Below are 24,507 nucleotides of genomic sequence, written 5' to 3' on the forward strand. Positions count from 1 at the left end.
TTACGAAACATGTTTTGATTAGCCTGAGCTAAAACCATGTGACATTAACAGTGCACAAGGTTCCATAAGACTACGAGTTCGTACCAAGGCACCTATGTAGTCACTCCGCGAGAGAATGCAGTTCTTGACTTCAAACATCGGGAGTCACTTAAAAAAAAGTAAAGCTTTGCTGGTTAATTTCATGTCAAAGGTACTCTAGCCAGGCAAAGGAAAAGAGGTGATACTGAGATACAAAAATGGTTAGCAGGGCCCGGGCCCCATAGGCGGCGGAACGGGGAGGGCACCGGGGCACCGTGCCCCCCTTTGATTTTGGCATTTTAACATTAGCCCTAAGGGCGTTGCATGGAAAGAATGGGACCAAAAGTCGGCAGTGCCCCCCTTAATTGAAGGTGTTCCGCCGCTACTGCCAGGCCCTACCAGGCCTAGATGTATAACACGACGCCCACGTTTTAAACATTAAGCCGCCCCCGCCCCCCCCCCCCCCACCCACCACCACCAACAAACTCGACCTAGTAAAACACCAACATACCAGCATTGACTTACAAGTTAACACGACAGAAGGGGATGTGTGACAGCACAAGCACACATCAACTATCTGTGTAAAACCACCAATTATGAGCAAAACATCGAAGTAGTTAAACGTGTATTTTGAAACTATTGTTATGTTTTACCACGATACGTTTTACTACGAGACACAATTATCAGCGAAGCAGAAAGTCATAATGAGATGATCTAAAATTTAGCTTTAGCATAAGGCCATCGGTGAGGCGATGAGACTAAGTTGGATATTTTAACTTATAGGAATTCAGAGCGTCAACAGTGATTTGGCCTTAAAAAAATCTGCCCATGATGCAGCTCCGTTTGGAGGCCCATTCGAGACAAGTTCACGGGCAGACACGAAATCGACACCAGTCCTGACGGAGGATGACCGCAGTATTTTCAGCGTTCAGTATGTGGACTTCAAACCGTTCGTATCTACTGGCAGCACATCAAATGCACAGACAGACGGATCCTACAGAGGCCGACGGCTGGCGACCCAACACAGAGCCAACGACATAAAACAGAACGATAGGAGGCCACGGGAGGCCCCTGAGACAGTCGGCGACGGCGACATCCAACCAGCGACGCTGACACATCCAGCCCGCCAACCAGCGACGCCGACACATCCAGCCAGCCAACCAGCGACGCCGACACATCCAGCCCGCCAACCAGCGACGCCGACACATCCAGCCAGCCAACCAGCGACGCCGACACATCCAGCCAGCCAATCAGCGACGTCGGCGGATCCAGCCAGCCAATCAGCGACGTCGGCGGATCCAGCCAGCCAATCAGCGATCAGTGTGCGTGGCACTGCTTCAACCGGCCCATGATAATTCGTTTCTTTCATCTTGGCCAGTCGCTGTCCGACTCGAAACATTAATCCATGACTCATTTCTCTGCAGTCCTTGGTTAAATTGACCAGCCACGTCCTTCCTTTCGCTGCTGTTTCCCGATCCAGCACCCCATCCAGCGGATGGCACTCGAGCTACAGTAGAGTGCTACAGGCTCAGCATCGAGACCCTCTCGACGGCCACATCACAGTAACACAACACTGACACGGCCGCGGCGCGAGTCCGCATCGCCGAACACAACACTGTGATAGGTGTGTGAGTGTGAAGTATTTCTAGACACGGACGACACTGCAGCAGCAGAGCGTTCGAAGCCGACGTCTGAGGCGTCAGGACCGCCGAGGGGCTAATTACGTCATCTATGTAGTGCGCCGATCGAGGTAAGCAATGCACGCCAAGCCCATGGATAATATCCCATGGATAATATACATTACACTACAACACGAACAAAAGTACAACAGCTAACACCAGAGTACCAGGCTACACAAAACTATATCAATTTAGATGCGCTCGAAAAATGTGCTGCTCTTTTTCAGCAATCCTGATAATTTAGCCTGGAAATTTATAGATCCAGAGTAGAGGAAATCAAGCAACCGAAATTTGGGCTGACTTTTAGATAATCAATTAATTTAGGGATCTAACATGTATGTAAGTCTTAACCCTACAACTACTCTAATACATTAATAAAATATGCGATCTTCTTAGTTCACAAGACACTCGGTGATGACACTATTGCAGAGTGATTTTAACTAACCATAGTAAATATTAACACCCAAGAAGTAGCAAGTAAAGCCAAAAACCAAAACATACAGGAATATCCTTTAAGTGCTGGCCGCTGCCAGAGAGAAAGTGTACGGAAATGTTCACACTCCGCCAAGTGGGCGCGGTGAAAGTATAGTTGCGACCTTTTCCTGGAGGTGGCAGCAGCAGTCTCAGTTGTCCGAGGACCCCACCAGCTGCAGTAGAGCCAGGAAGATCTGCATGATGTCGATGTAGAGCACGATGGCTCCGTAGATGTGCTCCTCAGCGCTGATCTCGTGTTTGCGCCCGCCCACGATCTGCTGTGTGTCGTACACCAGATACTGCGGGGGGAACAGAGACGGTGAGGGGGTGACTCACACCGCTGAGTCATACAGCACGTCAGAGATAACACCTGAACAGGCACAGACGCGTCATCGCCGCAGAGGTGAGCCTTGCCTAACGCAATGATGATTTACATTATAGTAGCTGCAGCAAACCCACAATCGTAGAGACAGAGGTGGAATGGTTGAAAACGAACGCGTTATGAACGGACCTGGCCAGTGACGTTATAAAAATGCCACCGGTTCCATAGATGATACGACAAATAACCGAACGAATCTGATCGATCGGCTGCTGCCCGTCTCTTATTCAGCATACCTCGTCCGTCACCGGGGCTGGAAATGGAGATGAGGTAGTTCCCCTTCCCAGCCCCGCTCCGCGCTTCTGCGACTGACCATGACGAGGTCAGGGTTTTCCCCGCCCGTGACTACAACTCACCATGGAGAAGAGCAGTGCGATCAGGCCGGCGTAGACCAGCTGCAGGATCGGGATGGGCGTGAACATGCCGATAATAAGTGCCACGATGCCGAAGAGGACGACCACCAGACTGGCCACGCAGAGGAACATGCCACAGCCGGTGAAGTCGTACTTGGTCTGCACGGCGAACAGTGTGAGCAGCAGGCAGATGCCGGCCGTGAGCCCCACGGCCAGCAGCACGATGTAAGTGTTGTAGAAGGACGAGATCATGGCCACCATGTAGGTGAACGCAGCCGTCTGTCGGTAGAGCGGGGGAGAGGACGGCCATCAAACGCTGCGCCAACACATCAAGGGAAAAGGACTGCACGACGCGTCATTAAAGGGACTATCCCACCTTCTAAAATGTTGTTAAAACCAGTTAAATTGTGCCCGACTTTATAGATTGGATGACCAGGAACACGGTTCTGGCATTTATTTTTCATTAAACATCTTAGGCTTCCCATGTTCCAAACACAAACTTTCAAATATGTGACGTCACAGCCCAAAATTACCTCTTTCCCCAGGCCACATTACTGTCATAAAGCTTATTCTTTTTACTCTGTAGGCACCACAACAAAGTTCAGACCCAGTTTTAAGCGATTTTTCAACGAACAAACCCATTTAAATCAGAATGACTAAACGAGGTGACGTCACACTAACGGTCGCTCCATGTTGAAGATAGGGCCTTGCGCAAGGCCCATTTTCAAATGAAGGGAACGAATTTCTTCAACACCAAGAGGCCGCGGGGGTTGAAACCTAGATAGATAGTGGTTTCTGAACCTCGCCGCAAACTTGGCTATCTCAACTCAAACCCCATGTTAAAGGTGGGATAGTCCCTTTAACACGACTGAGTTGTGACAAAATGTACAATGCAAAAAAGTTGTTACTCGCAACTGATAGCTAGCGTTCGTCCTAAATGACTAGACTGAGACAGAATAATAAATATCTATCTTCAACATGGAGCGACCGTTAGTGTGACGTCACCTCGTTTAGTCATTCTGATTTAAATGGGTTTGTTCGTTGAAAAATCGCTTAAAACTGGGTCTGAACTTTGTTGTGGTGCCTACAGAGTAATAATATCGGAAACTGACAAGGGGAAAGTGGTGTCAAATATTGCGGCCGATATCTCCAAAGCCTTTGACAGCGTCGAGCATGGCAGACTCATGGATAAACTAGGTTGGCACGGTGTGGATGGGCACTGGTTTTCCGACTGGCTTGACGGTAGGCGTCAGATAGTAAAAGGGGGGTCACACCTCCTTCCTGTCACCCATGGCGTGGTACAGGGGAGCACTTTGGGAGCAATCTTGTTCTCGTTATTCACTAATGATGTCGCTTCCCATGTCGTTTGCGATAAAATTGTAATGTATGCCGATGACTCGCAATTTCTCAACAGTTTCAACAAAAACGATATGAATAGTCATAAACACAAAGTGGAGGATATGCTCTCCATCGTTCAGAACTGGTATGACCAAAACGGACTTAAAATTAATCCGGCTAAAACCGAAATGATACTTTTTGGCATGCCAAAACAAGGCATTGGTGGCGACATTATGGTGAACTTTGCTGGTGCGCAGGTGCGGCCAGCAATCAAGATGAAAGTGTTAGGCGTCACATTGGACCCCGAGCTGAAGTGGGAGGACCATGTCTCGATGGTGATCCGGAGATCATACGCAACTTTGGCAGGGCTGGCGAAATTTTCCCATTCTTTACCCACCGCAGTAAAAAAGTTCATTGTTGAGGCTCTGGTCTTTCCACATATAGCGTATTGCCTTACTGTTTGGGGTGGGTGCAGGGATGTCCAGCGGAAACGAGTCCAGAAGGTGCTGAATCATGCTGCCCAAATCACTACCTCATCACGGCGCAACGTGCACGTCACACCGTTGTTCGCTGAGCTTAATTGGCAAAATTTAGACAAACTTATTGTGGAAAAGGATATTCTCACGATTCATAAGATTCTAAAAGACGGAACTTATTCCGCAAATCTAAAAACTCTTGTCGAGTCCCGCGCAGACATATCAGCACGCAGCACCCGGGCCGTTGAAGCTGGGCAGCTCCAGCTACCCAAGGTGCGCACTGAACGTGCCCGGCGCTTCTTTACCTACCGCGCCGTGGCTAGCTGGAATGGAGCGCCACCAGCTGTCCGGGAGGCGACGACCGTTAGGCAGTGCAGGAAGAACATCAGAGAGAATGCGTTAGTGTGATTAGTACCGCTCCATTTACTGTCATCTTTTACATATATTTCATGTACCTATTGGATGGTGATTTAGCTTACCTCAACATTTTATAGATGCTGTTATCGTGGTATTTTAATATTCTTATCGTGTTCTTGTATTTTACTTTTCTTTTTGTCTTTTTATCTATGCCCGAGATGTGAGATGATTTTCATGTATACTGACACTACAACGTAAAAGCCACTAAGTGGATGTTGTAACGAGCCTAAATAAATAAATAAATAGAAAAAAAATTGGTGAACGACAAATGAAATTAAATTTTGAACAAGGGAACGGGTTCTCTCTGATATGTGCCACATTCTATCGTCTTATTCATGGTTGCCTTAAATAGTTAGATCTCGTATACGAGTAAGAATCTCGGGATGCATCAGATGCGCGTTCCATCACGGCCGGATATTCTACCGTCAGCTTCGCCTGCCAGAGCTGCTGCTACTCACGAAGAGTGTCAGCAGGATGAGGTTCCAGGGGTGCTTCCTGCGGACACTGCCGCAGCACATCAGGGTGATGTAGGTCACCAGGAACACGCCGTACGAGGCCCAGTAGATGTACTGGTGGCGCTGCACAAACAGCTTCACGTCATGACTGAAATGAAAAGACGCGACAGTCAGCAGTGGTCACTCAGGACAACATGGAAGTCAATTTCGGAAACGGTGGTGACTGAACGCTGAAGAAACTTCAGAATCGGCATACATTTTGCTCGACAAATTTCGCACCATGACATGACAAAACTCATAACCGAATAATTGTAAAAAAAAACTTTTCGTTGGAGAAACGCCTGTTTGTTTGTTTATTGGGGCTTTAGGGTGCGACTACTGGAAACGCCACGGAGACCCTAGCTCCAGGGCTTCATGACACTACTGCTACCACTCACTGTAGTGTGAAGAGCGCCACCATGCCCAGTGTGAAGCTGAGCTGCAGCGTCAGGATCAGGTACACCTTGCGGATGAAAGCGTGTCGGATGGCCTTGCTGGAGAAGCTGGAGCCGAAGCCGGCCACGTCGTCGTCCTTTGGGTCATCGTTGGTGGTGACATGCACGTCCGCCTGACCATGGTCCATCTGAGAAGACGCCGAGTGGCAGTTCAGTTCAGTTCAGTTCATATCATTCAGAATAAAAAAAAACAAAACAATTAACAACTTCAGTGATGGATCGGCGCAAAACATTAACTATATTAAAGCACCTCTTCAAAATAAAAACAAAACTGACGGTGATCGCGCAACTGGGGTCAGCCAGTATACCGACCCCGCAGCAGCCCGCCGAGCAAGCCCCTGGACCGGCAGGGCTCCAGGACGCCGGGCGGCTCCAGTCCAGTCAGCTGGTGGTAAGGGTTCATGTGGTGTGTCGGTGTGTTGTGCTTTATGTTGCTCTAGGTACCAATGTGTCAAAGTGTGTGGTGTGAGTCTGTACTTGTCGCCCAACCGACCGAGTGTGGTGAGTGTCACTCTGAACACGGGGAACCACCAGAGGACGATCGGCTTACGATCGGGCAGCGATAGCAGCGCGAAATCACATTTAATCCTACCCATTATCGTACCGATAAAGCAGGCGCACCACGGATAAATACCCACATTGGCGAGAGGAATATAACTGAAGGATTATGATAGGCGGCTAAGGTCGGCGCAAATGCAGAAATGTGACGGCACACAATGCAAACAGTTCCAGAAACAAGGAGCGAACGATGACTCAAGGCTGACGGTCTCTGGCAGAACTGCTGCATCATCCCTCCGGTGGATTTTACCGTGGCGAAGTGTGTGCTTGCCCAATCGCGAGATGGTCGGTAAATGGGTGGGAAGTCAGTGTATGCCCGGATGTTCTCCCAGTTGCCGCACTCGGAGTGCGGATAGCTCAGTCATATCCGGGCCCGTGCCGGAAACTGGTAAGAGCGCGATCGAACACTTATGGACACTTAAAGGGACTATCCCACCTTCTAAAATGTTGTTAAAACCAGTTAAATTGTGCCCGACTTTATAGATTGGATGACCAGGAACACGGTTCTGGCATTTATTTTTCATTAAACATCTTAGGCTTCCCATATTCCAAACACAAACTTTCAAATATGTGACGTCACAGCCCAAAATTACCTCCTTCCCCAGGCCACATTACTGTCATAAAGCTGATTCTTTTTACTCTGTAGGCACCACAACAAAGTTCATACTAAGTTTTAAGCAATTTTTCAACGAACAAACCCATTCAAATCAGAATGACTAAACGAGGTGACGTCACACTAACGGTCGCTCCATGTTGAAGATAGGGCCTTGCGCAAGGCCCATTTTCAAATGAAGGGAACGAATTTCTTCAACACCAAGAGGCCGCGGGGGTTGCAACCTAGATAGATAGTGGTTTCTGAACCTCGCCGCAAACTTGGCTATCTCAACTCAAACCCCATGTTAAAGGTGGGATAGTCCCTTTAACCCGCGCCCCGTTGGGCTCTGCCGAGCAACGCGCCCCGTTGGGGGGGGGGGGGCAATTTGCCCCCCCCCTAAGATCTCGAGAAGAGAACCACGCAACCTAGCGACAAGCGGCAAACGGTGTTGGATAGCTCTATCAGGGAACTACCTTGTGACCCAATTTTATTGACCTAGGTCAAACCGATGACGTCACAGGTCGGGTCAAAGGTCGAATTTTCACCGTTTACAGGCATTTCAAGAAATGCGTTGTAAAATCGAGTAAAATGCATTTCATTGAAAATCATCCATGGGGAAATGTTCTTCAAACACATATTTTGCTATTTGAGGTCACTGATACCACGTCAGGTCACAGAGATCAGGTCACTGGGGGGTCACAATATGAAAGTCTCGTGTGATAGATGTTTTATGGTCCATTTTACATGACAAATGCGATTATGTGGGTCAGGCAGACTTTTGGGCCAGCTTAGGTCACGTTTTGGTCAAGGTCAGGTCAAGGTCAGGTCAAGGTCAGGTCAAGGTCAGGTCAAATTAAGTCAAATTTTAAAGTTGATATTTTTGCATAAAATGGGTGTCGATTCGATGCAGCTCGTCACGGGGAGTTCAATGGTGGTCTTTGTTTTGCCCTACGTGGTCTAGAATCGCTAAAAATTGAGTTCAAAAACTTGACGTCATCATTTTTGAACAGTTTTTTTCGCTATAACTTGGCCAAAAAACGAGATGTCGATCTGAAATTTGGTATGTATATAGAAGAGCACAGGCACTATCATATATATTCCGGTTTTTCGAAATTCGGAATTTTTTTTGGATTTTTTTTTGTTTTTCTCAAAAAATCAATTTTTTGAGTTTTTGGGGGTCAAAAACCCAAAATTTTGAAAATCCGAGATAGCAGTTTTGTAGCACCGCTTGTTGTCTACTAGACCATATAAAGAACTTTGAAATTGCTTGGTAACTGTAAATTTGGTGAGCGTTTCAAGATTGCATGTTTTTTGCTCATTTTTGCTCGAACATGACCTCAGTTTGACCTCAATAACTCCTGACCTGAGGTGACCTAAGACTTGAAATTCGGTGTGAAGGTGTCAAATTGATGCCCGGGAAGGTACTGAAAATTTGGCGTTGCTATTCAGGAAAAACCACAGGGGGGGCCAAATTGCCCCCCCCCCCCCCCCCCAACGGGGCGAGGGTTAATGTAGATCGAAAACTTAATGTAGTGCTGAATTCGTAAGCGTTAATTTCGAGCACAAATGTAGGGATGCATGATGTATTGCAGCAGGGATGGTTTGCCACAACGTGGCAGGTCTTTCATTACTTCATAAAGCGGGGTGAAGTTACACTGAAATCATTTTGCAGCACCGCACACAGATGACCTAGACACGGGTAACGTGTGACCGGTGACCACTGACCACCGCGAGTCTGCCTTGCTTTCTCCGACATCGTCGAACTTCCGGTAAATTTGAACAATCACATGCCCGGCATTATCAACGATGTTTGTTATCCTATGTCCAACTATGTCCTATGTCGTAGATCGCGATGAAAGAAATGAGTTCGAGTTTACGTGGCGCACGAGAGTGGTAATGATTGGTTTGCGTGGAAAGAGATGGAGATGGACCCTACTGCAGAATAATAGCCGGATCATGCAAACTAAAGCAAGAGCAACTTGTTCCTGAGTGATACGCAAAGCTTCAATTTACGGTGAATGACGTGTATTGGCGTGTGTGTGATATGTCTCATTGGGAAGTATGTGATATTATCAATGTCGTCAGTTAACCACCAAACGAGTGGTCGGCCACGCAAACGGTAGCTGGCGGCCGAGTTGGGACTCTCTTGTATCCAGCAGACAGTCGTCTATCGATCGCCGGACGCCCAGACAGTGTCGGCCACTGGGTGCATTGCGCACCACGAGCGGTCCCGCGGGAGCGGCGACACAGCGCACTATGCTCGACCTCCGGCGGCCGAACAGCCGGGCTGGAAATTAGTGTCTGTCAGCTCACTTTTTCGTGGCGTTTCTTGTCCACGGCTCGGCGATCGTCAGTCGCTGCCCGTCAATTGTCAAAGTCAAATATTTTAAAACAACTTTATGCTCGATTCTTAGCCGTTAGTTACCGTGGCGGTTTGTATTCATTCCATACAGCATCTCTCGAGCACCATAATCTCCCGCGAGTCATTTTATCAGTTGGATATCGACTACTAAAATCCGTTTCATAACATATAATCCCCAGTTGGTGATCAGAGAGTGAGGTTCACAGGGACCGCAAGCAGGCTCGAAAGCTCGGCGAGACACATCTGTTGGAGGAATCCCAGATGGAACGCCGCCACGAGGTGGTTTCCTTTGAAGGAAAATGAATTTAATTGCACTCTTGTATTTATTCCTGACATTTGAGCGACATCTTAAGTCATCATGAGGCGACATCAAAGAGCGTCTAGGCAAAAACGCAAAAGCCAAATACAAAGCGAGCAATGTGTTGCCAAAATGCGCAGCGGAATAAAACATACATAGCAATTGCAATAATGCGCGAACAGTCGCGGCTAAAAAGCGCATTACCGCTGACTGTCGATAGCGAACATAGTTAGCCCCACGGTAGTCACTTGATTAGCACTGTGGGCCATCAGATTAGTCAGCTTTTGGCCCTGACTGCCGGATATTACAGACACACACCCGCTCTCACAATTCCATCGCCTCGTCGTCCGTTGATGGGGGAAGCGGAACATCCAAGCAACTGGAGGGCACTTTTGGTGCTGACATGCCATCTCCACCGTAAGTCGTGCCTCCAAAATTAAAGGGTGATGAGGTGACCGGATCCCCTCCTCCGAACCGGAACAGTGTGGAGGGGGGCGCCGGAGTACCCGGCACACTGAACGCGCACGCCGGCCCGCCTGTGGTAGGCGCGCCGAACGGCGAGAAGTCGTAGGCGGTCTGTTGGGGCGGCACGGGCGGCGGGCTCGGTTGGCGGGGAGGGCTCACTGGTGGCTGCTCGTCGGCCTCTGACACGGGGACGGCCGGCGGACGCCACAGCACCAGCGCGGTGCACGTGTCGTCCGGTCTGGAGACGGGTATGATATCGGGCGCCGGAGAGTTGACGATCCTCTCCAGCTGCTCCGAGAACACCACGCGAGGCTGCGTCTTCTGGTGGTGGTCCTCCTCCTCGTCGGAGAGCTGCTCTGAGAGGCGCGCCTCGAGCTCCTGCCACCTCTCGAAGCGCGACTTCTGCTGTGTGCGCAGGCTACTCAGAGAGAGGTTCTGCAGGCCTCCTATCATCGACTCCTCGTCGGCGTGCCGCTTCCGCGACGGGCCACCGGGCGGTGAGCTGGTCCGTTTTCTCCGGGGCTCGGGCCACGGCTGTCGGTCGGACGCACGAACAATGCAGTTAGTGCAAAATGGAATTTGTCTTCATATCAGTCATTGACGTCAGACGGATAAGAGACTTCGATTTACGGGCTGGTAAATACATCGTCAGATTTCAACATTTTTGTTTTAGGGCCACCTCCATATCTTTGAGCCTATTCTAAAGCCGACTTCAGATTGGCACCGCCATCAGCTGACTCAGCTATATGCAATTTCTATACTTCATATAATCATATCTTCAATCATTGTATCTGTCTCTTTCTTGCAGTAACTTGCGCCACTTCACATTCCGCCCATTTGGTCAACATATTTCAGCATGGTTATTAAATTTATCAAAATACAAACGCATCCATGTGACGAGCATACACACACATTCGAGTACACACGTAACTAGAACATAGTTATATAGCTCATACGCACAAACCATACCTACATACACAATTCTATATGACATCATGACCCCTCATAAAAGGTGAGTCAATGAAAAATACAATAATGCAATCAAGAAAAAGGTATAAAGGCCCATATTGAAATGGAAAACTATTTTCAATTTCAACAACTACTGGAAAAATACCTACTAATTCTTTGAACAAAAAGTTGGCTATTTTTCTTTATCCCACAGCAATCAACATTTTAAAACTACTCGAGCATTACATTATAAATAATTCTGCTAGCATTACATCAGTGCCTGCGTTCCTACTCTCCTGCAGAGATCCTCCTCAATGTTAATTGAGAGGAGCCGGAGGAGGTTGAAGGCGACTTGAAGTTTGCCACATACTGATGAGATTTGAGGAGGTTGGAAGTGGCAAACGGTTTTAAAAACAGCTGGCTAAAGGACCTTGAGGAGGTTGGATGGGTGACCTTAGTATTTTTTTTTTTTCAACAGCCATAGGTAAGGGGAGCTTGGAAGACTTGAGGAGAGACAGTACTCATCTGAACAGTCGGTGTAACAACACTGTATCATTACTCACCCTGGGCATGAACGGCATTCCCATTCCGCCTTGCGGCGGTCCATAGCCTCCCTGCTGCGGAGGGTAGCCTCCCGGCTGCGGGTAGCCGGGCTGCGGGTAGCCGCCGCTCTGCTGCGGGTACCCCGGCTGCTGGTAGGGGCCTGGGTAGCCCTGTGGTGGGTATCCACCCTGAGGTGGGTATCCGCCTTGTGCACCTGGGTAGGGCGGAGGACCGCCCTCCGAGCCGTAACCCGGGTACTGGCTATTCATGACCAGATTCGCAGATACCTGCAACAAACAAGGCGATTTGATTTACTTACTCTGCAGCACAAACAAAAACATTCACGTTAATGTTACGTTGATCCTATGAGTCCATGTAACGGTTCAATTTTGTCACAAACAGACAATTTGTGCAAACATTTTCATCCATAGTTACTTAAGGCTGAGCTATACTATGTGATTGTGTGGGTAGATACCTACCCACCCCAAAATTTGGTGTTTATTTAATCTTTAAAATAAAAAAAAACATTAACAAACTGTTCACCAACAAGTGACTTCATCAGCCAAATTTTAGTGAACAATGAACAGTTCATGAACATTCATATGAACTGTTCACGATCACAGTGAAGAGGGGGTGGATAAGACCCCCTCCCTAGCCGTTTCGCTCCTAATTGTGCTAGAACACTGCGAGAAGCGAGCATGTGCGGTGTGTCATCACAAACAGCAACTGGTGTCCAATTTTAGGGTCTTAGGCCAACCGGTGACCCCCGAGATCAGGTCAAGTGTATGTACCAAAGTAGGGGTTTGATATTTGACTTAAAAACTTCGCCACAAACAGCGACAGAGCGGTGGTTGTGGCACCATCGTTCTTGTCGTGGCCAGAGTTATCAAAATTCAAATTATATACTTTTTATTGGGTTAGAGTCAGACCCTGCAGTGCTGGAAATGAGATCTCTTTCTGGTCCCGGCGTTTAATTATCCGGGCGGGATAACCCCGTCTAACGCTTAGCCTTTCGGGACCCGCTCAGAGCCGCGGTTGTTTTCGCTGCTCGGTCCATTCGAGATGCAAAGTTAAATGTCACACGAAGTTTATTTGGGGCCTAGGATTATACGACTTCGAAATTCATCTATTCTACATATTTTTTTCTTTCGTCTATATGCATATTTAACAGTAACTCCGGACTAGGCTGGTTTGACTGGCCCTAAATAAGCTTCGTGACTATTAACTTTGCATCTCGACTGGGGCGATCGGCGAAAATAACTGCGACCCTGAATGGGTCCCGAGGGCTAAACGCTGGACGGGCTTAACCCACCCGGAAAATAAAACGCCGGGAGCAGAAAGACACCTCACCTCACTTTAAACACTGAGTCCCTGAAGGATGTTGAGGTTGACCTTTGGTCAAGGTCAGGTCAAAGCCACTTGGGTCACAAAGCTGCTTGGAGGATCCATGCCTCATAACATGCCTCGAGTAGACAATCCTAATTAGTACACACACACACCCCCCCCCCCCCACACCCACACACCTCCCCCTAGTATCCCGATGATAGTTTGCCGATTGCTAATCAGGCTTGTCTACTCTAACGCTTTCCAGTGCCCCCTTGCATGCCTGGCTCCGATCAGCCGTTCCCGAGCTATCGGTCAAGGGGCAATCCCCCCCACGCACCCCCCCCCCCAAGCATCCCGATGATAATTTGCATTACTAATTAGGATTGTCTGCTCGACCGCATTGCAAGTCTGGCTCCGATCAGCCGTTCCCAAGCTATCGGTCAGGGGGCAACCGCCCCCCCCCCCCCGCCCCCCGAATTTCTTTTATACAGGTCGCCCTGTGTGGCTTATTTATAATTTTTATGCTGATTTTGATCATTTCTCGTGCCCATCCTACCAGGCGTTTTGCCACTTACACTCATTAAGAAAGGAAAAAAGTAGATTTTTATTGGGACCAGGTGTTTTGAGAGTGAAACATTTCAGCATTCCCATTTTTGGATACTTACTTGTGCTCGTCAACTATCAGTGTTAAACAGACAGGTGCTTTACATGCCTCCACCCTCGGCGCGGACGGTGGATATAGGCATGGAAGACCTTGTTGAACGTCGCTGAGCGTTGTGAATTACGTAGGTAATCCTGCAGAGGGGGGCGTGCCCGCTGCGGGATCGACGGGAATAAGAGCGCAGAAGACCCGGCGAAGTATGCGGAGGTCTTGCCGGAAAGGTCATCTTATGATTGTGGCGTTAACAATAACTTGCGGCGTTGGACGTGATGCTTGCTAATGAAAAGAGCCCGTGAAAGGCATCGGTGAAATCGTTCCCAATTTTTGGTACGCCGTTCCTATAATAAGGAACGCTTGCAGCGCCAGTGTATGAGAGCGTTCCCAAATTTGGGCACGCGGCCCGGGTGGTGGACTGCTTTAGAAAAAGAGGAACGATTTGAAGATATGATGGGCCTTACAATATCAAACTCTTTCCCAACAATATTGAGACAAATATCAGGCGGTTCACGATTGTTTTATATTTTTTGTAGGTCATTTAACGGTTCTTCTTCTTGTTTAAAACAATGCCTATATGGCGTTCCCATATTTGGGTTTATCGTTCCCAAACATGGGAACGAAAATGCGTTCCCAAATATGGGCACGCTTGACCATAGTTCCGCCTACTGCTCTGCTCCTTCGATGTGTCAACTCTTACAACAGAAGATGATGCAGGAAATACAAAAGCTCAGCATTCGACTGAATTCGGATAGAAAGTAGAGCACACCAATAAAAGTACTTACCAAATGAAGCAAGCTGGACGAAGAATAAACCCAAAATATCCAAATGTGTCACACTATCACCGCAGCAGCCCTTCTCCAATATTCCTGAATTTTCCAAGGTTATGGGGCCGATCAGGGGTAGCCAGTAACATTTGGTAGCATTAGGCCAAATGGGCGCTCAAAAACTACTACCCCATAGGGTTTCCATGTTAAATCGACCTTTTTCAAGCGAGCCTCACACGTAAGTTAAAAGATAAAGTGCCAATGTTATTGTGAGCAAAGGTAGCCTCAAGCTTCCTCTACAACCTTTTTATCTAGCGTTTTTCGATGCGGAGGCCATAACAGGTCCAAAAACCATTGGGCGCTGCCCGAGGTACCAAAAGCCCCTCCATGAGAGCACAAGTTTTTGCGCATGCGCACATTGCCTCCATCCTGTACTGGCGTAAGTTCGTGATACTGCTCACGGACTCGATAAGCCAATCAGCGTCCCAGCCTACATTAATAGATGTCACTAGCGTCACGTAAGTCCTGTTGGCGAACACGTTTTGAGAATGGAACAGCTGCGCCATTTTTGCCTGTCATTGACTCCTTCCATCTTAGTATCAACTATACACTTTTCAACTAACTTGAGACTAAGTTTTAAACTATGGTTAGTATGTTATTTCTGGTACATATAATTTAAAAATAACTGCTTTATGAGTGTGGCTTTAGGGCCGCCCCACACGAGTGCGTTTTTCATGCGGTACGGTTGCGGTGCGGCGCGGTGCGGCATGATGCGGCACGTCGCGATGCGGTGCGGCACGTCACGATACGGCTCAATGCGGCAGGATGCACCGAGATGCGGCGAGATGCGGCTGCCGCAAGCTTGCCGCATCGGCGCCGTACGGCGTCGTCGCCATGGCAACGACATAAACAAATGGCGCCCTCCTCTTCTTTTCTTGGCCTAATGGTTAGCGAACTCGCCTCGCAATTCAAAGGTCCCGGGTTCGCGGCTGGTCACTTCCACATTGCAGCATGTTTCGATGACACGTTGCAAATTGCGTGAGGTATTTTGTGATTTGCGACTATACTCTTTTGTGAAGCTTATATTTCCACAACCACTGGACCGATTTGCTCGCGGTAATTTTTGTAGGGTAGCTTCATTCCTTCCACCGAGAATTGGACTATTTTCGATACATATGGGTGACCCCTTATGCACGTGCAACGTGCAAAACGAAGAGGTGTCACTTTTGTAGCATTGCAATATCTCGGTGACTACTGGGCCGAATACGCTGAAACTTAGCATACAAGTAGGCACCCACTAGACAATGTCTTTCCATCTGCCACAGTTGGGGTGCTGCTGCACGTGCGCACGTGCAGGGATCGATTCCAGATCTCGAGAACGGCTGGACTGATTACGCTCAAATTTGGTACACGGTTAGGGACCAGTTAGTAGGGTGCCGTGCAAAAGTCAGTTGGGAGTTGGGGGCCCAGTTGGCACGTGCGCACGTGCATGGTGCCGCTTCCAGATCTCTAGAACGGCTGGGCCGATTGGACTCACATTTGGCACAACGCTAGAAACCGGCTAGTAGGGTGCAGTGCACAAGTCAGTTGGAAGTATCCCCCGCAATGCCACACGTGCAAGGCTCGCCCTTTCGCTCGCTCGTTTAATGCCCAAAGGGCGTTTTACTGGTACCTATGCTGAAACAGTTTGATACCAATAATTCAATCGTGTCATGAGACCCCAAACGACATTTGTGGTCATGAATGTCATACGAAGTGGCTTGCAGACAGCGGTGCCAAAGTCTCAGTGACCTCGGAGGGCAGGTCAAGGGACCCAAGGCACGGGATCGGTTTTTGGTAAATAACTTCGGAAAAAATGGTCGCAGAACCGTGATATTAGTACAGCCCACCGCTAAAGTAATGTAGGGTTTTACCAATCTCAACGATTGGCTTTGACTGGCGATTGTTTAATGCGGAGTGATCGAAAAGAAGATGTCAATAGCTAAAGTTGCAGCTTCAAGGGTGACGATACATATAAGCTACATTCAAAGTTTCATTGTAGTCTGATTAATCGTTCCTAAGCTTCAGAAGCAGAACATACCCATGACTGAAACCACACATTACTTCTGCTGTGGACTGTACCATTGTGTTCTCCATGCTCAGATGGGTCGACACCTAAACAAAAATACTTTTTGTTTGGGTGAGATCAACTAAGGATGTTGATTTCCGGTCAAGGTCACTCAGGTCAGAGCCGCTCAGGTCACGAAGCTGGTCAAAGGAAAACATCGCATAGCATTCGATTCGGCAGGTCTCGCGAAGTTCATACCAAAAGTACATACCAAATTGAGGGTCATGGGCGCAGCCGTTCTAAAGATATTAAACTGGCACCCTGAACGTGCGCATGTGCAGTAGTTTCCCAACCATAATGACATCATGGTTGATACATACATTATTATGATGTATGAAAAGTTGGTGTGTGTCTACCGACATGCCAAGTTACAGCGCAATCGGTTCAATATTTGCCTAGTTATTGCAGTCCGAACTCCGAACAAGCCTGACGCCTCTTCATTTTTGCAAGTGACACGGATAGTGGTGCATCTCTCATATGCATTGCGAGTATTCCGATACTGGTCTGGATATTCGGGCATGTCTGTAATCGGTTCATGATCGATAGTTCAATAGGGGCTTCAAAGTTACCCACTAGTGGTGATTAGGGTCAATATTATTGACGGGCTACCGATGTGACGGAAGTGAGTGTGGACACTGATGAGCTGACACCTTGCGGTGGGTTGCGGAAAGTAGGAACCATTTCTACTTTCCGCAACGCGACGCACGGCACCGTGGACAGCATCTCACAGATTGACATATTTTGGCTAGGAGCAGTCAAAATCCACCATGAAAAAGGGTCAGGTAGACTCTGAATTCAACAGAGGATATGTTAAAGCATCATTTGTTTAACTTTGCGTACGTTGCTGCATTTAAAACCTATTTTTCTTGTCAGCCGCGACTCCTGGCAAGAAACCGCACCGTATCGCATGGACACCGCACCGCGCCGCATGGATGACGCATGGCGCCGCAAGATGCCGTACGATAGCCGCACGGTAGCCGCATGGTGCCGCATGTCTGACGTGCGGCAGCCGCACGGTAGCCGCATGGTGCCGCATCCTGACGTGCGGCAGCCGCACCGCAACCGTACCGCATGAAAAACGCACTCGTGTGGGGCGGCCCTTACTCGTCATAATAGAATACTCTATTTTTTCCATATTCAAAAAATATATCAACTTCTATGTAACTCATCCAGGTAAAATGGGCGCTTTCCGCGTCGTTGGTGTACCCGTTGTTCAGTCGTCCATGGTTAGACGCGTTTACATAGGGTTTGTATATCTCCGTCCGTGATGTTGCAAAAGATGCCAATGGTGCTGAACAATTTACAAAATGATCCCCTCTGAATATTCGAAAACCACTGCATCGAAATTATCGCCAAATTAACGAGCTAAGGCCCCGTCAAATATGCTATGTAAACCGGGTTGTTGTTCTATATACCCAAGGCTATATACCCTGGGGCCGATGGGGCCCCCATGGCTTCCGAACTACTGACGTCAGAGGATGACTTACTGATAAAGGTCGCTAGACTTTTATTCGATTGACGACTGCGAAATTTCAGTGGTTCTAATTCAATTTTTAAATTTGATTAAAGTCGTATCTTCAGTGATGATAGGTATTTCAGATTATTGATAAAGCACTCAAACATGACTCAAACACAAAACTTTGTCCGCCGATAGAAGTCTTATGACATCACTAACGTTTCCCTAGATTGATTTATTTTGTGTGAACCTTAAGTAGGCAATAGAGACGATATATACGCGGCGCAATGTTTTTCGTATTTGTGTGCTATGGTTATGGAATAATAGAAGTAATCAAGGTATGAGCAGTCATATATATGGCCTTGGTCATTTAGAAATAATTTATGTTGGGTCTATTAAATTGTTGGGTCAATGGGCTTATATACCTAGTTCAAGGTGCATTTCGATACGACGCATATAGCCTTAGTTGGATCCATCACGATATATCTATGACATGTTCATGACATAATATGTTGATGGTGTTCGATGGGGGTAGTCGTAAAGCAGGTGTCACTCTTTTTTCAAGCAAGGAGAGGCAATACCCAGAGGAGTTAACGTTCGGGAAAGGTGGCCGTGGGGCACATTTTCATAATGGCAACAGATCGCCTTACTGAATAAGCAAAAATAATGTTTTGAAAGCTTAGAAATTGTATCGTACACAGTCCAATAATTTACAAGCTACAAGACTTTGAAATGCCTATTATTAAAAAGTGCCACAATTTGTGTTGCGGTCTCAAAGACAAAATACGCGCCCTCTATTTACCTCCCATGAATGTCCACCCCCAGAGGTGCTTTCTAATCAAACCAAACCAAGGGCAAAAGTCGTAAAGCAGGTGTCAGACTTGTTTTTTAACCTAGGAGAGGCGCTATACCCAGAGGCAGAGATGCTTCCTAATCAAACCAATCCAAGCATAACCAAACCTGACCTAACCTTACCTACAACCTATAACCTACCTAGTACCACATAAAACCTACCTACCACCTAAAACCTACAACCTACAACTTAACCTACAGTGCCTCTCCTTGGTTGGAAAAATAAGTGTGACATCTGCTTTATTTCTATCACCATGGGCCTGTTCCAGCATCTCCAGTAGAAATTATTGACTGGAGGCTCTACCAGAGGTTTTACTGGAGGCGCAGGAACACAATCTGGAGACTTCTGGAGATTGGTGTCAGGGATACCAAAAGAATGATGATGCCTCACTCTTGAAAAACAAAATTTGCTTTAATTTTAGTAAGAAAGATTAGAAATTCAAAAGTCAAAAGTCTGTTGTTTACATGCGTAATTTCACATGTGTGTCACATTTCACATGTGTGTTTCTCAGCGACATCAGAAGCGATCCATATTGGAAAACGACAAAACTTTATGACGTCACTGTGACCGTCATATTAAGTGCTACAACCACCAATCTTTCCTAAAACATAGCCTAGGTATTCATTTAAAGCTATGCCAAGTTTCACATTGGTAGCTCATCAGGTTTCGGAGATATTCTACGAAACGTAAAGGGGGGCAACTTTATGCCCGCCCCTCCCAGCGGCTCGTGGCTTAAACGAGAGCCTCCAGTGCACCTCCAGTGAAATGTGGACCGTGCAAATGACTGGAGGCTACTGGAGGTTTCTGGAGCTTTGGTTAGAGCTTTCTGGAGCTTACTGGAGGCACTGGAATGCTTACTGGAGAATTCTAGAGCTTTCTGGATGTTTCTGGAGGTGCTGGAACAGGCTCCAAACCAAGCCTAACCAAACCTGACCTAATAAGTTGATGCCTGATTTACTACCTAGTACCTACCACCATTTGATGGACGATGAGACAAATGATACATACATACTAATACAGCCTTCCATTGTATCAGTGCTGAATTTGAATTATGAGGTGTCCTTACATTTCAAGTTTAACACAATCAGCCTGAGCCAGAAAAAAGAATTACCTACCCAAACAAAAGAGCAAGACTTTCCCTAGAATGGGCAAGTTAAAGCTGCTTGAAATGAATTAGTCAGAAACCTAGTGCCATTCATTCCATATCTCAAGATACTTTTATCCTTATACCAAACCTATTTCATATGCTGCTCACATAAATTTATATGATTAATTTGCTTCAATCATTTCATTGTGCTTGTGTGCAGACTGCAGAAAAGCTAATGTCAAAGTTTTTATTGTATTTGACATTTTGCTTGCATACTTTGGTAAATAGTAACCTTTGGTAACCTTTGGTAACCTTTTTAGTATTCAGATTAATGGTTCTACTTTTGGCAAACGTATGGCAAAAAAGCAGAAAACTACTCAAAATGGATGTAAAATTTGTTTTAACTCGGTATTTAGATGGCCCCAGTAGTCCCCTAACCCACATCATATAATTTAAAATGTAAAATTGATCACATAATAAGTATTTAATGACCCTAGTATAATTGGATTCATACTGTGACACTCAATTTCCTGACCTCTGTGACCCGAATATGACCTGGTATCAGTGATGTCATTTAGCAAAATATGTTATAGACAAACAATGCTCTAGAAATCCATTCATGATAGGTGTGATTTAATTAATTGTTTTGTTCCACAGGTTATGACAAACAACACTGAAAAGGCTCCCAGTTCCAGTCAGCCTGGAGAAGGGATCAGAAAACTGAGGACAACCAATGTCTTCAGAGCTGTCAACTTTGAGCTTTATGCCAAGCCAGTAAGCTTATCCATGAGGACAGGTACTCCTTATTAACATATATTTGGGTGGATCATAACCAGACCCATATATGTTTTTTTTGTGACACAAATTGCATATACAGCTTTTCCACAAATAAATATTCATCCCCTTTTGTCGCATTTCTTCATATCACATTTACCTCATTAGTATTTGACATGCCCTTGGGAGTTGGGAGTATTGCTATTTATGAACCTTTTTGTCTAACATTTCATCCATTGCAATTCATCCTCTATATGAAGCTTTGTCCACGTAATGCTTTGTCTGGGCCTATCCTTCCATGCACAAACCTGCATTGGAGGACTGTTTCCGTGTCCCGTGACCCCTTCAACCTCCACTCTGCCCCCTTAACTGCATTCCCCAACAAAATATGCCCGGTACTCGGCAGACAGAACATATTGAAATGTCGGCTTCGGCTCACCATCTCAATCACATCGGCTGGGCCTCTAACTGGGAATACATAGGTATGCATAGGTATTGCATATTGTCCTCTCCAGCCCAGGATCGTGTCCGTAGCGGGCCGGCCAACTGTGAACCGAGTCGTTGCCGATGTCCGATTGATGTCGCGCCTATCGTTAAGAATCTTGGGCTGGGCAGACGTCACTTTGTTACTTGGGTCACACTGCGTCACACCACTGCGTGACGGTTGGATATGGGGGGGGGGGAGTCGGGCTCGGGGGGTCAAGGGTTGGGAGCGGGGCGGTCCACTCCTGACCCCGGTATAGAGAAAATACCTGACCCTTTGTCACACTCGTAAGCAGGGCGGTGTTTCATGGCCGCTGCTGGCACGCTGCCACCGTACGTGGCAAATTTGGTTTCCATGGAGACATCAACAAACTCGGACGCTCCAACATTGAGTGTCAAGACCACGAACTATGATGTCAGCTCGCGAAATGCGCTGGCAGCATGGTAGCAGCGTGCTAGCAGCGGCCATGAAACAGGACCCAGGTTAGCGGGTTAGCGGATAGGTAAGTTAGTGGATGCGACGAATGAGAGTAATATAATAGCGGAGGGTCGTTTGGTCCCAGTGTGTTGGGACTTGGGATGGCCGTAGATTGGCGGGCGAAGGCTTGTACATACGAAGATTAGCGTAGTGGAACGTTTCGTTTGTGTGCGAAGATAACTGAAAATAAAAGCACACTGCGACATGATTTCGGCGAGCATTACTTATAATGAGAGTATGTACTGATACGTGCGATGGCCAGTGTCACTATCGTAAATCGTTACCTTTGTCACTGTAGTTACTCTGCTCGGTCCATGCAAAACGCGTCTTTGAATTCAAGCGGTAATGCCATGATTTGGAAGAAGGAAGAGCACGCAACAGCAATAACAGTCATCTTTGCCATACCTGGATTTTGTCCGCCTCGTCCCGCGGGAAGCTTTCTGTCCGCCAGCGATGCGATGAATTGCGATAGTGTTATGTTCAACACTTTTTGGATGTGCCAATACACTCGAACCGTGTGTTACCACTATGAGAGGAATGCCACGCTAACGCTACCCCCGCCGTTTGGTGCCGATACGGTTAGCATGGCGATGTGTACACAATACGTCTACCGATAAGGTATTACTTTCTCGGACGTTCCCCATGACCGATAACCTATCTTATCGATATTCCGACAATCGCTTCTGTTTGCCGAAGCTCCGTTACTCATACCAACCACGTTTGCTTCCCAGAACAAGGTGGTGATGGTGCTGGGCAGTGCCGCGCTGGCCGGCTGTCTGGGATACATCCTCTACATGCGGTCCCAGGTGGATACCAAGACCACCTACCTGGCCGAGGCTGACGACGGAAACCTGTACGTCCAGCCCAAAAAGTCCAAGTGGGACATGTGAGTCTCGTCTGGTGTCCAGTAGTCGAGCATACACGCCATCATGGAAGTGCGTCAGAGCCTGACGCCACTGTCGGGCTCCACGTCCATGGATGAACTGCGCAGTTTCATCCGAATCGAAAAGTGTCCGCTGTGCGAACGCACTGCCAAAAACTTCTACTGCCGCTTGTGTGTGCGTACCGGTGATTTTGGACACTCGCGTGACCAGTTCCCGACGCGCTTCGCCGACCGAAAGCTGCAGCTGTTTCGGCTCAAACACGAGATAATCAACTACGCCATCGCGGTAGAGGACGCGACGGCGGCGGAGCGGCGGCAGGTGGAGCGGCGCGAGCGAGAGGCGGCCGCGCGCCATCGCGTCCAGCTGCTGCAGGCGGCGCTGGCGGAGCGACGCGCGCGCATTGTTCAACTGCAGGCGCAGCTGGCAGCCTCGCGGCGCGCCAGCCGCCAGATGCGCGACCGGCAGCCGCGCATGAGGGTGCGCCTCAACGACCTGCGTGACCGGCAGCAGTCGTCGCACGTCGGCACGGAGCGGCTGGGCCAGCGGCTGGAGATCGTGCGCCACGCGCTCAAGGGCAATGTGCGCGGTAACGTGCGCCAACTGGTGTCTGTGGTGTTCCCCGTGTCGGAGGTGCAGCCGCGGCCGGGCCTGGGCCGGCCGCCGGCCGCGCTCACAGAGACCGAGTCGGCGCTGGCCGAGGCGCAGAGCCTGGCGTACGTGCGCGGCCGCTGGGTGCAACTGGAGCCCGTCGGCGAGCTGCAGTATCGCGTCGTGGAGCCGACGCTGCCCGGCTCGGGCGACTACTCGGCCTACCACGTGTGGGCGGCCGCCGGCCAGGAGCCGGTGCCGACGCCGGCGCCCACCAGCGGCTCCGTCAGTCCCGTGCACAACCTGTCGGCTGCGCTCACCTACACGGCCCAGCTGCTCAACGTCATCGCCTTCTACATGGACGTCCGGCCGCGCAACCGGCTATGCTACAGCGAGTTCTGTCGCTACGAGATGTCCGAGCGCGAGTTCAACCACCGCGTGGCCAAGCTGAACGCTAACCTTGTGTGTCTGTGCCTGCACGCGGGTGTGGACGCGGCGCTGTTGGAGCCGCGCCGCACCGCCTACAACCTGACACTGCTCCTGGGCGGCGACCTGGGCCGACGCGGCGCAGTCAGCCCTCCGGACGCGCTCGTCGCCTCCATGGAGGAGTCGATGCGCGCCGACCTGGACTTCAGCGACCCGCTGGAGGCGGCTGAGGCGGCGGCGCGGCCCAGTCCCGTGGACGACTCGGACGCCGACTGGGAGCAGGTGCCACACGAGGTGGTCAGCGGTGGAGAGCCGGGCGGGCCGGGATCGGCAAGCGTGGCCGCTGGACTCGTCTCCACAGCCGCCGCCAGTGTGGCCTCGTTCCTGCGCGGGTTCAACCGGTAGGGAGTGCGTGGCAGGCGACGGAGGGTTGACAGTTCATGTGAAAGTGTGATGGCGATGCATGTATAATTGTATATGCCGTGTGATAGACATGCCCGACTAACCACGGCAGGCTAGTGTTCAGTCAATGGCGAGTTGTCATTGTGATTAATATTATTATGAATTTTTGTAAGAGCGTTGCCCAGGAAGGGTTGTGTGTTCCCGTAAATTGAATTCAACAATCCTGTGAATGTACGTACATGGTGCTTTATATGATTGTGACTGGATGAAATGCATTTTATGATCAAGCGGATGTTTTGAACGTTGACTTGATTTCGAACAGTTTGCAGTTAGAGCGCGTTTCTACTGACTACTGAGACGATCGAAACG

General features: G+C 48.6%; 2 protein-coding genes across 6 annotated transcripts; one reads left to right on the forward strand and one right to left on the reverse strand.

Moving 5' to 3' along the window:
• Window positions 1-626: 626 nt before the first annotated feature.
• On the reverse strand, window positions 627-22,461 carry LOC122370429 (protein lifeguard 2-like). 3 transcript variants are annotated; one of them, XM_043346050.1, is made up of 7 exons: window positions 18,103-18,125; window positions 14,619-14,702; window positions 11,873-12,139; window positions 6,027-6,211; window positions 5,593-5,737; window positions 2,907-3,182; window positions 627-2,470 (listed from the first exon to the last, which is right to left on the reverse strand). In XM_043346050.1, the coding sequence occupies exons 3-7, from the start codon at window positions 12,119-12,121 to the stop codon at window positions 2,321-2,323; spliced, it is 1,005 nt and encodes a 334-aa protein (XP_043201985.1). In that variant the 5' UTR covers window positions 12,122-12,139; window positions 14,619-14,702; window positions 18,103-18,125; the 3' UTR covers window positions 627-2,320. The 3 variants fall into 3 exon arrangements, with proteins under 3 accessions (XP_043201985.1, XP_043201986.1, XP_043201987.1); XM_043346051.1 differs by lacking the exons at window positions 14,619-14,702; window positions 18,103-18,125 and adding an exon at window positions 22,244-22,442; XM_043346052.1 differs by lacking the exons at window positions 11,873-12,139; window positions 14,619-14,702; window positions 18,103-18,125 and adding an exon at window positions 22,244-22,461.
• Window positions 18,244-24,425, forward strand: LOC122370428 (beclin 1-associated autophagy-related key regulator-like). Of its 3 annotated transcripts, none has more exons than XM_043346046.1 (3): window positions 18,244-18,501; window positions 20,761-20,877; window positions 22,570-24,425. In XM_043346046.1, exon 3 carries the CDS (start codon window positions 22,768-22,770, stop codon window positions 24,139-24,141), a length of 1,374 nt encoding a protein of 457 aa, XP_043201981.1. In that variant the 5' UTR covers window positions 18,244-18,501; window positions 20,761-20,877; window positions 22,570-22,767; the 3' UTR covers window positions 24,142-24,425. The 3 variants fall into 3 exon arrangements, with proteins under 3 accessions (XP_043201981.1, XP_043201983.1, XP_043201982.1); XM_043346048.1 differs by having other exon boundaries at window positions 18,442-18,501; window positions 20,761-20,899; XM_043346047.1 differs by having other exon boundaries at window positions 18,495-18,528.
• Window positions 24,426-24,507: the final 82 nt, after the last annotated feature.

Source organism: Amphibalanus amphitrite, unplaced genomic scaffold (genome assembly GCF_019059575.1).
Source record: "Amphibalanus amphitrite isolate SeventyFive unplaced genomic scaffold, NRLGWU_Aamphi_draft 001131F_arrow, whole genome shotgun sequence".
NCBI classification, from domain to species: Eukaryota; Metazoa; Arthropoda; class Thecostraca; order Balanomorpha; family Balanidae; genus Amphibalanus; species Amphibalanus amphitrite.